The sequence below is a fragment of the Pterocles gutturalis genome, unplaced genomic scaffold, assembly GCF_000699245.1.
Source record: "Pterocles gutturalis isolate BGI_N339 unplaced genomic scaffold, ASM69924v1 scaffold36073, whole genome shotgun sequence".
NCBI classification, from domain to species: domain Eukaryota; kingdom Metazoa; phylum Chordata; class Aves; order Pterocliformes; family Pteroclidae; genus Pterocles; species Pterocles gutturalis.
The window spans coordinates 2,480-17,914 of record NW_010121682.1 but is presented as its reverse complement, the minus strand read 5'-3'; the positions used below and the strand labels follow the sequence as shown (position 1 = coordinate 17,914).

Below are 15,435 nucleotides of genomic sequence, written 5' to 3'. Positions count from 1 at the left end.
CGACCGCTGGCTGGATGAGTCGGATGCTGAGATGGAACTGAAGGAGAAGGTCAGTCCCGCGGACACGTGCGGGTTGTGCTAGCTGCTCCCCTGCGCGTGAACTCGTGTTCTTCCTTTTCCTGGCGTTGCCTGGCACGCTGATTGTCACACAGATCCCACGTAGAGTTGGTTACATGGTTCAAACCGTAAGCAGGGGTTCAGAAACATGCACACTTCTGACTAGAGAAAGCAGCGGCCTGACCCGAACCGGTGGCTTTGCAAAGGCTTGCACACCCTGCCCCGTGTCACCCCATAGCAGGGTGACATCAGCGTGCCACGCAGAGCCCAGAGACACCGGTCCCAGGCGTTGCTTGTCTGGAAAGCTGGGATTTCGTTAGCTTTCCAGAGCCACGGAGCTGGCCCCGACGGTGCGTTCCCACCATCTGGTGAGCTCGAGCAGCTTACCGCAGCGGGGAGGTGACAGGCTGGCGTGGAAGAGCCTTGAGCAGACCACCTTTCTGCAAATCTCTTTCACAACAAACGCCGCCCTGTTCCCCTCCACAGCCTCAGCGCGGAGGAGGAAGGGTCGCTGCGGTGCCGGGAAGGCAGCGAAGGGCAGGCAGGAGCCTGGGCTGGGTGTTCCGGTTCCCTTCGGGTCACTGGTGGGTCACAGAATGTTTTAAGGAACAGCTCTAAGAAATGATAGTAACTGAGAATTAACACAGCAAACAGCAGGCTTTTTCAGCAAAAGCATCTAATTGGGAGAATAAAATATATAGTGGGGGCAGGATCATCGTTAACACCCTCTAGCTTTTACCATGCCATAATTTCTGGGTGATGAATGTGCTGGTTTTTGCGGTGAAAATGTAAACCCTGGAGCAATGGGCTGCTTAGCTGGGTTCTAAACCCAGTAGCTTTGCAGTACTGTAGTTAACAAATCACTTGCTAATTACAGTAACAGTCTTTAAAACCTTATCCTTCATCTTAAGGAAGAAGAAAAGATTAACAAAATGAAAATAGAATCCAGAGTCCCAAAAGACCGTAAGTAACCATACATTTTTAGTGGGTGAGGTGGGGTTTAGAAGGCTTCTGTCACTCTTATACGCAAACCTCATCTCTTACAGAGAATTTTGACTGGCTTGCTGCGACTTGGAGGGGGACCTTTGTATTGTGAACTATTTAAAAACTTAATAATAATGGATTGCAGTTTCCAAGGAATTAAAAAAAAAAAAAAAAACAAAAAAAAAACCTGCCTAGCAAGAACTGAGTTCTAGCAGGTGATGGTAAAAGCAGGCAGTACCCCAGTGCACACAGCAAAACCCTTTTATCGCAATCGATCGTTAACCTTGTTCTCATAGAAAGCCTGGTTTGCAGCTGTGCTCTCTGCAGAAGCGTTACCCTTGTGCTCTGCTCACCTGATGTGCTTGTTGCTGATTTTAGCTTTCAAACACCTGAAGAAGGGCTACCTAATCATGTACAACCTCGTACAGTTCCTGGGATTCTCTTGGATTTTTGTGAACATGACAGTACGACTCTTCATCTTAGGAAAAGGCAAGTGATAAGCACTATTTTCGTTACATTGGGGGTTCTGCTTTGGTTTTTTAGTTTTTTTAATGCTTTCTAAATAGTGAAGTCTAAAGGAAGAGATATTTAGGAAACAAAACTGTTATTGCAACACAAAAGCGCACAACAAAAGCCTCTCGAAAGCTGTAGCAGTGTCAAGGATAGGGAAATACTGTCCTCGTGTAAATCACAGCCGCGTGTGCTGATGAACGGTCCTCTGCCAGGATGATTTCCAAAGGAATCAGCTGGAGCAAAACGTCTCGAGCTCCCTGCAGTGTTAGTATTTCTGAAAACGAGCTGGGCAGAATATTTTGTTTCTGAAGCAAGAACGATTCATTCTATCGAGGTACAGCATTACTGGGTTGTTTTTTTTTTTGGAAAGTAATTACTGAAACAGCTCTTGATCCTTCTGTGCACGAAGCAGAGCACTTGAGCAGTGTTCCTGGCCTGACTGCTGGGACTTCAAGATAAACCCTATAAAGAAGTTAAAAACATGATCCAGAATTATGTCTCAAATACAGCTAGAATCCTGGTGCCAAACGCTCTGCTGCTGCACCTGCTTCCTGGACGTGGAAATCCATTGGTTCTCTAAAACGGTTTCCTGTGTCTTCCAGACTCCTTCCACGACACGTTTCACACGATTTCCGACATGATGTATTTCTGCCAGACCCTGGCGCTGATGGAGATCGTGAATTCCCTGATAGGACTGGTCCGGTCGCCGCTGATACCTGCTGTGGTGCAGGTAATGTTTTAAGATTCCTCTCCTTGCTCCCCCCACGTTTATAGGAAATCTGTTTTACGCCAGTGGTGAGACCCTCCTAAAATAAGTGACACAACCTTGTCCTTGGATTGCACCGAAAGACAGAGCAAAATGCGCGCTCGGAAGAAGCAGGGCACAGCTGCAGAGTTGGTTCTGTGCTCAGCATCTGTTTCAGGCGTGAAGAGTTGATACCCTGCCTGGTTTTGACAGCAAGGGCTTGTGCTTTCTTGTGATGAAGAGTGTGACTGTTCCTTAATTTTATTTTTTTCTTTTTTAACAGATATTTGGAAGAAACTTTATTTTGTTTGTTGTCCTTGGCAGCTTAGAGGAAATGCAGAGCAAACCTGTGGTGTTCTTCATCTTCTATTTCTGGAGTATCATTGAGTTGTTCAGGTTTGTGGGATTTGTCCTCTAGTAGGTCTGTACAGAACAACGCGCTTCGTTTTCAAGAACTCTTTAAAGATTTTGATCCTTGTAGCTTTTGGAAGAGTAGCTCTAGTGCATTGGCCCCAGAGAGTAAAATCTTTAAATCTGAAAAGAATATTTCCCTGAACCTAGGGAAACCTGGTGCTTGTTTCCTTTTCCATAAGGATGTGTCCATCGTGATCCATAGGAACAATTTTTGAATATTGAGTCATTTGGGAATTAGGCTGGCTGTTCTGTACAGCAGGTATCTGCAAGACTAATTCGAGCAGCAGCTTCCATTTTAAACAGTGTCTGTTTCCTCTCGCACCGGATGGGCTTTAGGTATCCCTATTACATGCTGTCGTGTATTGGTATCGAATGGAAACCGCTAACCTGGCTCCGGTACACTACCTGGATCCCTCTCTACCCTTTAGGAGGCTTAGCAGAAGGTACGTCTGAAAAAGCCAATTTAATAAACAACAAAGTCAAGGCTGGGCAAACAACTCAATTTTTGTCTGCTGGACTGAAAAATAATATAATAGAACAACGATAAATAGATAAATCATTTGCTTTGAGCTGAACCGAATATAAGCATTTTTGTCTTCCTTACTGAATCAAATTTTTTTTTTTTCAATTGGATGTGAAAAGAAGTCTTCCTTTTGGGCACTGGAGAGGAAAAGCAACAACAGGTTGCCTGACAAAGTGACTGAGCACGTGCTGCGGTCCATGCGAGCGGCACAGGATGCCGATGTTCACTCTGCTGATCCAAGCAGTGTCTTTGCTGTTGTCTGCTAGACCTGACTCAGTCAGCCTAGCTTGGGTTCACCCAGAGCTTGACGTTATCTTGTAAATGGAGGCACGGTGCTTGCCGGGCAGGGCGCTGCTCCCCTGCTGCTTGGAGAGCGATTGCTCCGTGGGAGGAGCAGGCTCCCCGTCTTCTTGCAGCCCCTCTGGGCAGGGGGGTCTTACAGTGACCTGTCTTAGCAGGTCTGGTTTATTTTTTAAATTTTTATTTATTTAACAATTACATCGTCACTCGGCTTCTAGCTGTAAGAAATGTGTTGTGCTCTTGCCTGTCAGAACCTGTCCCGTGAGCAGGCTTGGGCATTGCCCAACTCCGAGCGCAGGACAGACGATGCCGTCTGATTGCTGTGGGTATTTCTGCAGGGTAAATCCTGCTGGCGTGGGCTGCGGTTGAGAACAGGGTCTCACCGGGCGAGTTCACTGTGCTTAGCCTTACCGCTGAACTGCTATTTAAAAAAAATAACAGCTTTAAAATTTATATAATTAATGAGAGCTAGCAAATGAGAAGGGAGTATCCTGAAAAAGTTGGTGTGGGCTGGACAATTGGATATTTTATCTGTGTTTGATAATGATGGTGGCCTTCTGCTTTCAGCTGTCTGTATCATTCAGTCCATTCCAATCTTCAGTGAAACAGGGAAATTCAGCCTGGGATTGCCAAATCCGCTGAACGTCACAATCCAGTTCTCATTTTTGCTTCAGCTATACCTTATAGCCTTGTTTTTAGGTAAGATATTGAATTGTATTTCTCACTATTCAAATAAAAAGGCCAGTTTTCTCTGAATAGGTAAATGTTGCAAAGAAAATTAAATTCCTGCATCGTGGGGATCATGGCGACACAAAATTGCTTGAGGTTAAGCATTATCCCTGTTGCTTGTTTATGTAAGTTTGTCAGGGATGGAGGGGAACACGCCTACAATTAGCACTGGTCAGCCCCCCAGTAAGTTAGCAGCATTATTTACTGATCACTTGGGTTAAAAGAATAATTTTTAGATGTATTTAGAACCTCAGTATACTTAGTTTTACCTTTTACATGGTATCTGAGCTTTGGAATGATTTAGTGGAAATCTAAACGTAATTTCAGATCAAAGCAATGTTTAACTGAACTGCATTATAGTCACTAATGCAACACAAAGTCCAGGAAACAATACAGAAGGCTCTTTAAATACCAGTGTATTTAAAGAAGAATGGTGCTTGATGCATATTTGGTTTCTGGTGTTGCGTTTTTAAACATAAATTAACTTTGTAGTAAGCACACCCATGTCTGGCTATCCAGAACGAAGCCCAGCCTCACCTACCCTCATAAACTGAATTTCACCAGATTTCTCCCTTTCGCAGACATAGCTGAAAGGCTGCCTGTCATCGAGTTTCACTGTGAAATACCTGTTTGATCCAGCTCTGCACAGCTGGTGTTGCAACTCTTTAAAATTGACAAATGAGCCTTCTGAGCAACCCCGTACCGACCAGCCCATGCAGCAACTCCTGCCTCACCCAGCAAGAAAAAAAATTCATTATCTTTCAGTGCTATACACCCCCTTAAACCATGGCTTTTTGTGTGGTGGTTGGTTTGGTTTTTTATTTGGTACAGCCATCTAGCCTTAAAAAGATGCAATAATGTCCCACCTAAGGGCTTTGTTCTTTTTCAGGGGTATTTGTAAACTTCCGTCATCTCTACAAGCAAAGGAAACAGCACCTGGGACCAAAGAAGAGAAAGATGAAGTAAAGGAGGACTGCAGTGCTTTCTTAAATAACTTATCTCAATGACAAGATAAGCCTCTAATTCTTACAGTTTTACCCACTGTAATGTAAAGAATTTTGTAAAATGAAATGATCAAGCTAGATTTCATGATTTCCTGGTGACTTCAGGTGACATTCCCACATACTGTGTTTGGTTCCCTTTCAATCACGTATGCATGGCATTTACCACTGAAACCTGTACTCTGTCAGCTACCACGTTAGAAAGAGATCCTGTTATCTGCATATAATATGCTTCTGAACACTGGAGCAGCACTAAATAGAAATAGTGTTTATCTTTTAATTGGATATTTGCTCTTTCGATATTGCATGCAGATAGGGCTTCTGGTGTCGGGATATATCGTCAGCTGGCTCACGCTGATCCTCGGGTGCATCGTGATGGCAGGAGGAGCACAGTCTGACACCACTGTGAACAGTGTTTGGGTGTTTATTTACGGTTGGGGTAAATTTGCTCAGCACATACCTGCTCCCCCCTTTTTCTTCTGCAGCAGAATTAAAACTCGAAGTTGCTAACGTCGATTTAAATGGTACCGACTTAGTCTGGTTCTAGTTTAACAGAACAGGAGCGCTTATTCCTGTAGCAACACATCCTTATCCCGTCATTAGGGGAAGGAAGCTGCTGCTCTGACATGGTCAGAAACACTTTGGGGATTGGTAATGCAAGTGCTGAAACAGGACAGAACAAGGAAACAGGTACCAGCTTTCTCCTTGCTCGGGAACAAACCCAGCAGAACTCCATCCCACCCATGCAAAGGGAAAATGTGGAATTGTCATGGGAGACTGGGGCTCTGATCATTCCTGGCGGGGCTGTAGCTCCTGTATTTACAGCCCTCGGAAAGGCAGTAAAGATCGCTTTTCTACTGAAGCTTAGGGTGCAGCGGGATGTGGTGTCTGTGCTTTGTTGTCTGGCCCCTGGTGGGATGGAGGAGTGGGTCAGTAACCGCTGTACTATTTTGATGGCTTGTATCAAATCTCAGTAAGGGAGATCCCACGCAGGGTTGAAGGGACCCTTTTCTCTGTGTTTGCTTTAAACAATGGCAACAAAAAAAAAAAAAAAAGAGAGAAGGTCCCCCTGCATTCCAGGTGATCTGCTCTCTTACCTGGAAACCTTTGTTTCAGTTGATTTGATTTCAGCATGCCCTTCTTCACACCCAGCCTCCTGTAGTTAATTCCAGATGCCTCTGGCCTCCTTCATCCAGTTTAGAAGAAGTTTGCTTCAAAACCGTACTGTGGTTCAGAACAGGTTGCTTCACACTAACTGCCACCACCCCAGGGCAACGCAGAGCCATGCCAGCAATCCCGAACAGGCACTGAGGTTGAGATTAGCTCAGTGCCCTGTTACTATTTATCTTTTTCTACTGTAAAACAATGTGAATCCTCCAGAAAATTATTTTCTCTATTAAAGGTAGCAAACAGCTTACTGTTTGTGAGACGGACCCAGTGATTGTTACTGTAAAGGAAGGGAAATAGCATTATGTGGAGATTTAAACAAAGAACTGGTATAAGCTCCACGCTGCATTTCACAAACGTGTTCTGTCAACAAGAGGAATGATGCAAGTTCTCTGTAGGGATACTTGAGGCTCACCCTCAAAGGAGAGCACAGCTTACTTTACTCAGAAGAGTTCAGCATTATTTACACACTTAATATTTCACCATAGCACACACTGTACCTATGTTTGAAATATGGCAAAGGATTGAATCAGCTGAGTAATGGAACAGCAAGGATCACTTTCGTACTTTAATTTTTCCACTGGGCATTTAAAGTTCTGTTATGAAATCTGTATGTGTTCATACATATTTCTCAGTGCAATTGTGGTACCTAGTGCAAGCTGTCATGGATCTTACACTACTGAATTTTAGTCCTTCAGAAAGAATGTGTTTCTATTAATAAAGATTTACAACCAAATTTTGCTTTAGTTCTTTCCCTGAATTCAAGAAGTTCTAGGATTTATTATTTAACTCTTGTGCTGGGAGACGAGCCTTCACCAGATCAATCTCTTAGGCCACACAGCCTAGTTCCTATGAAAATGGCACAAATCCAATTTAAGTTTTCATTAAGAATGACTCTTTATTAATATTACACAAATAAAAAACTTGTCTCAGAAGATTAAGTTACTTTCACAAGCACCGTAATGCCAGGGATAACTCTCCTTTCGGCAGGACAGACTGGCTGTCAAGTCGGGCAGAAGATCAGTGACAACACCCTGAAATGAGCTGTGTATCTGATCTTGTACTAATTCTTTGGACTAATCAAGTCGGTGTATGAAGTATAGTAGCTGCCTTTTAGGATACTTACACCAGTGAGTTCAGTTATGCAGTAACCACATTTTGGGGAGCCACGAGCACTCTGCTGCCTATGATGGCATTTTTTTTCTCTCCTCACATGTACTGAATAACTTCCACCCATCATCCAACAGAGTAATTGACTTTGGGACACTTTCCACAGTTTCCAGGTCTGACTAAAGCCACCACAAACTAGCTACGTTTATTTAGATGCAGATGAAGGACCCTGTTTTGATAGGAAGTTCTCCAAACAGGAATTAATCAGGCCCTAGAAAGTAAACGGGACAAGAAAATTGGAACCACTTGAGTCTTAAATCTACAGAAGTTCCCAGAATGGAGACTTCACATTCTTTCAGTGCTGCTACTGGAAAAGTCTGTCTGCAGTGGAGCAATGTTATGATCGTAGGCAGCATATTCCGATGCTCCGGTACTTGCCACTTTAAGCTGCTGAGCAGCGTGTGTGAGCTGAAACGCTGCATCGGGATGAGCCGTGTCGGGAAGCAGGGTGCACTCGCGCTCCAGCATGTCTGCCACGCCTTTCAGGAGGTCCAGAAAGCCAAAAGCCAGAGCTGCCTTTCGTAAACGATTCAGTTCCTGCGAAGAAGGAAAATCCCTTTTAATGCCATGGTAAAAATGTGATCTTCCCACTTTTTTTTTTTTTAAAGGCAAGTTTATTCACTTATAGGAAAATAATCTGAGTGATCAGTGCAGCTGCTGGAAACTGCCCAGCTGCTTGTGGGATAAAATATGCTTCAGGGCTCAAGATGATAGTGGCACAACTAAACAGCTGGTTTTCCCTTGATCCCTTCCTATAAATCTCCACTTTTCCCTGTTGTGCATTCAGCTATTGTACCTGCCTGTTTTGTCTGCCTCCCATTTAGGCTTCGCTTACTGCTGCCTTTAACCACAGTGTGCAGAAAAATGTACATCTATTGATTTTTCTTCACAATAAACGGAGGAGTACTTATGTGCATTTAGGCAGGGTATTCATTCTTGGAGTCTCTGGGGGCTACAGTAACAAACTGCTTCAGCACTAAGCTTACAGGAGGAACAACAATTACCTCCAGCTACAGTCTCGATTATGGATTATTCTGATGTGGCCAAATGTGCCTGGAATTTTGTCTTTCTCTGCTTCATTTGTAGAAAAAAAAATGTAGGAGACATTTTCAGACTCAGAATAACATCAAGCAGAGCCCCTTGTCTCACCTTAACTAGTCTGTAAAACGCACCCAGGATGTCTCCTTAGCCCTACAAGCCGGCACAGAGCATACCACAGACACAGACAGTACGTGTTCCTCTGCCAAATGCATGGCTATCATACCTGGGCTGGCCTGAAATGTTACTCACTTTATAGAAGGTTTGAGTTTTTTCAGGGAGTTTCCTTGCATTTCTCAAGATCTTCTGTACATCCGTCTGCAGAAAAGAAAAAAAAAAAAATTCTTGGCAACTGTTGGGGAAGCTGCAGCAAAAATTCTCAACTATTTATTGATAAATTACCCTGACCATTGACAAGACTGCAGCTCACAAAGGCTGGAACATAAATGGTAATTATACTAAATTCAATAAACAGACAGATGCTACACTGGAGCCACAGCTTTGCTTCCTGATTGCATTTTAATCAAGACATTTTAAAGAGCCAGTGTTTATAAAAATGAAAGAAAAGCAATAAAGCAATTACATTAAACGGACAAGGCACACACAGGGTCCACTTTGCTGGTAAGAGGGTTGTTGCTGATCAAAGGAAAGCATCAAGCCCAGAACCTGTATCGTTACCTGGAGGCCACTTGGTTTTATCCAGACGGTAACGTTCTGTGCGTAACTGCGCTTGTTCTTGGGTTGCAAGGGGAACGGGCTCTTATTGTCATCCTCTCCATAAGGATTTTCTTTCGCATCTGGGGCAGGGGGGGAATAAAACAAAAAGAACTTAACAACTAAGACTTGGCAAGGCCATTCACACAAGGAAACACTGAATGTGTAAGAGTTATTCAGATGAGCGTGACTGGTACCTGAAATGGGTCCAAGCTGTGCCATCTTCCCCAGCCATGGAAGGGGCTCAGGACCAGGTTCAAAGAGCGACATCATGAGGTTTGATTTCTTCTTGCTATCAGCTTGTGAATAGAGCATTCCATACCACTCTGGCCTATTGAAAAGAGCAAAAAGGCTGAAAATCTTCCACCCCTCTTTGCCCAGAATTTGCCGCCTGCGACTGTGTGGAGGCTCCTTGTTTGCAATTTTTACTGGCAGAAACATATCCACAATTAAAAATCCACAGTTTTGCCTAGCAGTACAGAGTTCTCTACAGATATAAATAAGCATAATTTATAAATAAAGCATAAATGAGCAAAGTAAGAGATTTTTTCAGGCAGACATCCAGCTCCATACCCCAACTGGACGACAGCCACCATGCCTTCCACTTTCAGGCTGCCATGTAATAAAACACAGAAGTTGGGGATTTTCCCAGCAATCTGATTAGCTGAATTCTCATCTTCAGTGTCGTCTGTGATCCCAGGTCCCACCTCATCACCTTCTGGGGAAGAATAAAAGCAAAGAGACAACATAAGAATACATTCAAACACACTAGTTCTATTTCCATGACACCACCCTGTATTTTCTGCCGGGCAAGAGTTAATTAATACTTTTGGAGAACGAACTGCTAAATGAACTGTTTGGGCAAAGTGGCACTACAATGTTCTATCAATATTCCACTGCATCCCACTCGCAAAACAGGGTTACCTACAAACTGCAAATAAAACCTCAGCTTTGGAGAAACTAGAAGTGGAATGAAACAGCACCAGGAGTCTGGCAATGAATACATGTTTCCTTTTGAACCAAAAGCACCCTGCATTTCAAGTCCTCCTCTCCTATGCAATTTGTGGTCATTGTGAGAAGCTCACTACGGTTTAGCAGCTGGAATACAGCTGTGATATAACTGTTAATATCTGCTACGGTGAAAGGCCGAGCAGGATAAGAGTGTCAATACAGAGATGAAAGCGTATCTGGAGCTTTCATTCTTCTCACCAAGAGAAATCTCACTTTCTCTTTGCTCTGCTCCAAGGCCATGACAAAAGGAAAGGGGAAATCCTCATCACAGGCTGATGTACAGACGTAGCTGCAAGTCAGCAACATGCTGAACCATCCTCGAAGCCTATACCAGCCATTCGTACAGATACATTCGTACTTGGCCCCGGTGAGCAGCAATTAATGCTCAAGTACAACTGAGCAATCTAGTTGTGATCAGGATCAGCTTTTTCACAACAACAAATCGTTCCAGGACCCAATCAGATGAAGGCATTAAGTATTCATCTTGCACCACATATTTCACAGCCCATAACTATTTTTGGCTGTACGTTCAGCATGTTCTATTAATAATGATGCCATAAGGCCACTGTTCCCTCTATTAACTTTCTAAAGAACACAGCATCCAAAAAAAGAAAGAGCTTGTGTTCAAGGTTTTAATTAAATGTAACCACACAAACGTGTCTTCAGAGACATCTGGCATTTTGATAAAGCACAAGGCTTGTGCTTCTAGTCGAAAACACCACAGACATGACAAGGGTAGTTTAAAGCAGTTTTTTCTAAAAGAAACAGAACTTGCTTACCTCTGTTAAGTGCAATGGGCAGTACCAAGTGTCTGGACAAGACAGGAGGGCTGGAGATGTCAGCTATATCTACAAACCCAACAATTTCTAGATCTGTGGGGAGACAATAGGTTTAAGGCAGATTTAGAAATAGCTGAAATGTACTCAGAGTCAATTTAACATTACAACTTGTTAAGTTTTCTGAAACAATGACTAGAGGCAGCACAACAGAGCCCCAGCCTCGACTGGGGTGTCCAAGTGTTAAGATACAAACATTACTACAAAATACCACGACTCTTTAGGATGAGAACATAACTTTCATCACACACATACTGTGTTGCTAGACAGAGAATTATGCACATTGTTTTTACACCGTACCCAATCCACTGCCGTTTTATAAATTCAAAAGGAGAGAAAACAAAAGGACTAAACCAAACTGACCAGCTTCGAACTGGCATTACAGAACCTGCAGGAATTCCTACCAGCTCTCTGGCAGGGTTAGCCCCAGTGGGGCGCATTTCCAGGACTGTCCTCCACAGTCCCTGCCCTTAGAAATTGGCACTCTGAGCTTTGAAACTGCCTACACCCTGCTCCAGCCCTTTTATCAGGAACACGTGGCTGAAACAGGAAGATGTTCTTGTCCCCTGGTGCCACATACACCAAAAAATGACACAGTGATTGATCCTTGCAGAGAGGAAGTGGATGAGACAGTAACTATACAGGATAAGAGGTGGTAGTGAAAAGGCAGAAATCAAATGGATTTAAGTAAAAAGCAATCCAAGATTTGTTACCTGTATTAATTGCCTTAGGGATGGGGTCTATTTCCTCATCGATAATGAAAGGTTCTGGTCTGGGAAATACTTGCACATCAGATGTCAAGTGGCCACACTTGAGAACAGCATGGAATGGTGTGTAAGCCAGGTCTATTAGCTTTCTAGAACACGAGCAGTTATTATTAAGGAAAACAGAATACATACCAAATGGAAACAGTTTGTCTAAAGCACACTAACTTAGCTCCCAAAACTTTTTTTTTCCTAACTACAGTTAATTCAATAATTCTAGCATTGCTAAATTATGAAACAAAGCAGCATATTATCGCTGATGGCAAACTAACTGTAGAAATTAGTATCTTCTATCTGCCAATCATAAACAGGTGCCACAATTTGGTTACATAATTGTTAAAATAAATATTGACCTTAACGAGTGAAGGTCAAGATGAAAATACAGTTAACAAGATCATAAACCAAAAGAAAAAAAATTTAATTAGAACACCTCATATCATCAGATTTCTTAGTATATTTGTTTTCCTTTACAGATACTAACTGGAAACCTTCACAAAGGCATATGATCTGCAAGTCTACTAACCCAAACATCGACTGTACGTTCTTCAGGCAAAGGGGTCCATCAATGGTGAAAATCTGCCCTTCCCCGTTGTTTAAATCTATGAGCCGTTCCAGGCAGTCTAAGGAATCCGTGCTTTGAAGCTGTAAAAAAATAAAGTGAAACATTTTTGTTGAGTTTTCTTTTTACTCTCTTCTTATTAACCAGTATGTTTTCAGAAAACATCCACAACACAGCAAAAAGCATCCAATTCGATGGTACCATGATTTTTTGTTATTTCACTCCTTTCTGAACAAACCAACATTCTTGGTCTCCCAGGAAATGTACTCCTTATGTTCCATCCATATTACACCAGCTGCAGCATTTGGCCTAGTAGCAAATAATCATAGAACATCTCAAGTTGGAAGGGACCCTTAAGGATCATCGAGTCCAGCTCCCAATATATTGGGAATATATTTCTCATGTGAAGTTCTGCTGCAAAAGCAGGTTCAAGCAACCAAAAATCCCAGAAGCTCTCAGTCTTCAAGTGGAATGCCTTCACTGGTGTAACATCTCATTGGTAATGCTAAGTTTCCAGGGTAACGTAATTTTTAGGAGGAAGGCAGATATAATTGTTTTTGAGAAGTTCTTGGAGAGCGCTTGTGAAAGCACCTCAACTTATCAGGAACAGGAGATTTATTTTAAACATTTTCCCAGTTATTCTGATGTGTAAACAATACTTCAAATCATCATCTTCATCAAGAGGATCATCCTTGATAGAGACTTTGAAGCTAAAATATCTACTGCACACCTAAGTAGGAAATCCTTCTGTGATGGACAGAAGAATGTAGGTGTCAAGTCAAAAGCAATGCTGTTCATAAAACCTAATCTAAGGACCTTCAGTCTGTATAGGCTTCATTTTAAACATTCTTTATTCAACAGAATTCTAACTTCTGTGAAGATTTTCAAAGGTGGTACTGAGATTTTCCAAGCCACCTGAAGAGAAAGAAGAGAGCCACCTTTCCTTCAAAGGTAAGGGAAATTGTTTTGAATATTGCCTTAGAGACTTTAGAACTTTGCTCACTCACATTTCTACATAAAGCTATTGTTAAGTGTTGAGCATCTTTGCAATAGAAGTCAGTTATTCAAGAATGTAATTGTAGATTAAGAAAAGCCCCCAAAAGCATTCAATGTAATTAATGCAGTAAAGGTAATAACATACACAGAGAAATAAAAATGGCATAATATTCCCCCAAGGAGAAAATGACACAATTTATAAAGATTATTATAATAATGCAAGACTAGTAGATAATAATAGTGTCATGATAGACTTTAAAAAAGATCCTACAGCTACATTTCACCAAATAACTAACACTAAGCACCAGAATGCCAACTAAACTTTAAGCACAAGAACATCGAAGTATGTTTTGTGCTGACCTGATCATTAGTTCAGAGAAGACCAATAATTATCCAATGCAACAAAGAAGAAGGTACGTGTTAAAGACATCACCTCTTCCAGGTTTGCCATGCACATGACATACAGCTTGGATGGGAACGGGAAAGGCAGTGGAAACCGGTTGCTTTCACTTCGCTGGTTGTGAGTTGCTAGTGAGTGCCGCAGGGAGCCTCTGCCGATGCCCAGGCAGCCGTCAGTGACGAGAACAACCTGGAAGGAAAGTGGACAGCTTAGCATCTCCAGGACAAGACAGGTTTCTATCTGCAGAGGGCAACAATACACCAACACATTTCAGTCGCCTTCCTAGCAGCATTTCTGTACTGAAACTCCCTGCTCACACAGGGATTTCCTCCACCGAGCTGGGGAAAGAATTGTGAGTAAAATTTCCAGAAATAGGTATAAAAATGAGAAATGGAAGATTTAACAATTGAAATGTAAACTATGTGCATGGTAAATATACATTTTGTGTAATTAGGCAATTACACTGCAATTTAAATTTAATAGACAGAAACACACCATGCTGTGCACAAACGTGGCCGTTTTTAAGGGTACACTAGAAGCACAGTGACTACACAGCCAAAAAAGCAGCCTGCTGCTGAGGGACTCAAGAACTTCAGGTTTATTTTCAGAGGGAAGATAAAGCCCATTTCTTCTGGAGGGCAACCCAACTTCCAGTACATGGCACAGAAGCCACACAAAAGGTAGTATTAGTGACCCCAGTTCTTTGCAAACAGATACAGCTGCAGTATGCTCACATTTTGCAGCAGAACTATGAAAGCCAAACCATGCCTTCTTCCATTCAGCAGCACATCAAAATCACTCCTTGTGGAAACCTGCACTGATAGGTGACACTGAAAAATGGAACTATTTACACTCAGCTGAGCCCCAGTCATTTCCAGAGTGGTAAAACAGCTCCTCTTTCAACACTGCACAGCAACAGCAGGTATTCTTTTTGGCTGAGAGGTAAGGAAAATCAAATCCAATTGAAACTCAATGTGTATCTGCTGCATCCAGATTTGTGTTCTCTCTTCATTCTCAGTCTCTCTCTTTTGCAGTCTCTTCAGTTACCATCTGCACTGTCACCAGAAATGTTTTTCACTATTACAAGATTCTGTACATTCCCCGCTGCCTTTCATCACCCCATTCCCGAAGTCCCAGAAAATGAGCCATGACACAAATGAGATCACATTGTTAAGGTCTAATCTATGCTTGGTTTTCACATCTTTCTAGTTCTTTGCTTTGAATGTCTACTTTTCCAAGATGCCTTTTGTCCTTGTTAGATTATGAAGCATTGCCTAACCAATGAACCTCTGTCCTTTTCCTCCTTAAGGAATACCGCGTGAGACACTTTCCTAACACACCGAGCTGCAAAATTACTGAACCTAAATCCTAACCCAAAACCAAGAGGCTCTTCAGTGTCTCAGAAAACCGAGGGCTAAAAGCAGACGCTGCCATAAGAGGCAGCAAATTCAGAAGGCTGAGAGCTGCAAGGAAGGGATGAATGGAGTGTGTGAGCAGATGCACGACAAATGACT

General features: G+C 42.6%; 2 protein-coding genes across 2 annotated transcripts in view; one reads left to right on the top strand and one right to left on the bottom strand.

The window, feature by feature from the left end:
• The window catches only part of PTPLAD1 (protein tyrosine phosphatase-like A domain containing 1), a 7,550-nt gene extending 2,194 nt beyond the window's left edge, over window positions 1-5,356 (top strand). The window contains exons 3-10 of the mRNA XM_010077329.1: window positions 2-49; window positions 969-1,020; window positions 1,420-1,530; window positions 2,157-2,284; window positions 2,583-2,695; window positions 3,050-3,156; window positions 4,104-4,235; window positions 5,155-5,356. Coding sequence (XP_010075631.1) covers window positions 2-49; window positions 969-1,020; window positions 1,420-1,530; window positions 2,157-2,284; window positions 2,583-2,695; window positions 3,050-3,156; window positions 4,104-4,235; window positions 5,155-5,231 — 768 coding nt within the window. The 3' untranslated portion in view covers window positions 5,232-5,356. The remainder of the gene's footprint in view (window position 1; window positions 50-968; window positions 1,021-1,419; window positions 1,531-2,156; window positions 2,285-2,582; window positions 2,696-3,049; window positions 3,157-4,103; window positions 4,236-5,154) is intronic.
• A 2,332-nt stretch (window positions 5,357-7,688) lies between these two features.
• Window positions 7,689-15,435, bottom strand: part of VWA9 (von Willebrand factor A domain containing 9) — a 9,978-nt gene continuing 2,231 nt past the window's right edge. The window contains 9 exon segments of the mRNA XM_010077328.1: window positions 7,689-8,140; window positions 8,894-8,959; window positions 9,320-9,438; window positions 9,553-9,686; window positions 9,929-10,073; window positions 11,146-11,238; window positions 11,916-12,058; window positions 12,490-12,608; window positions 13,955-14,110. Coding sequence (XP_010075630.1) covers window positions 7,889-8,140; window positions 8,894-8,959; window positions 9,320-9,438; window positions 9,553-9,686; window positions 9,929-10,073; window positions 11,146-11,238; window positions 11,916-12,058; window positions 12,490-12,608; window positions 13,955-14,110 — 1,227 coding nt within the window. The 3' untranslated portion in view covers window positions 7,689-7,888.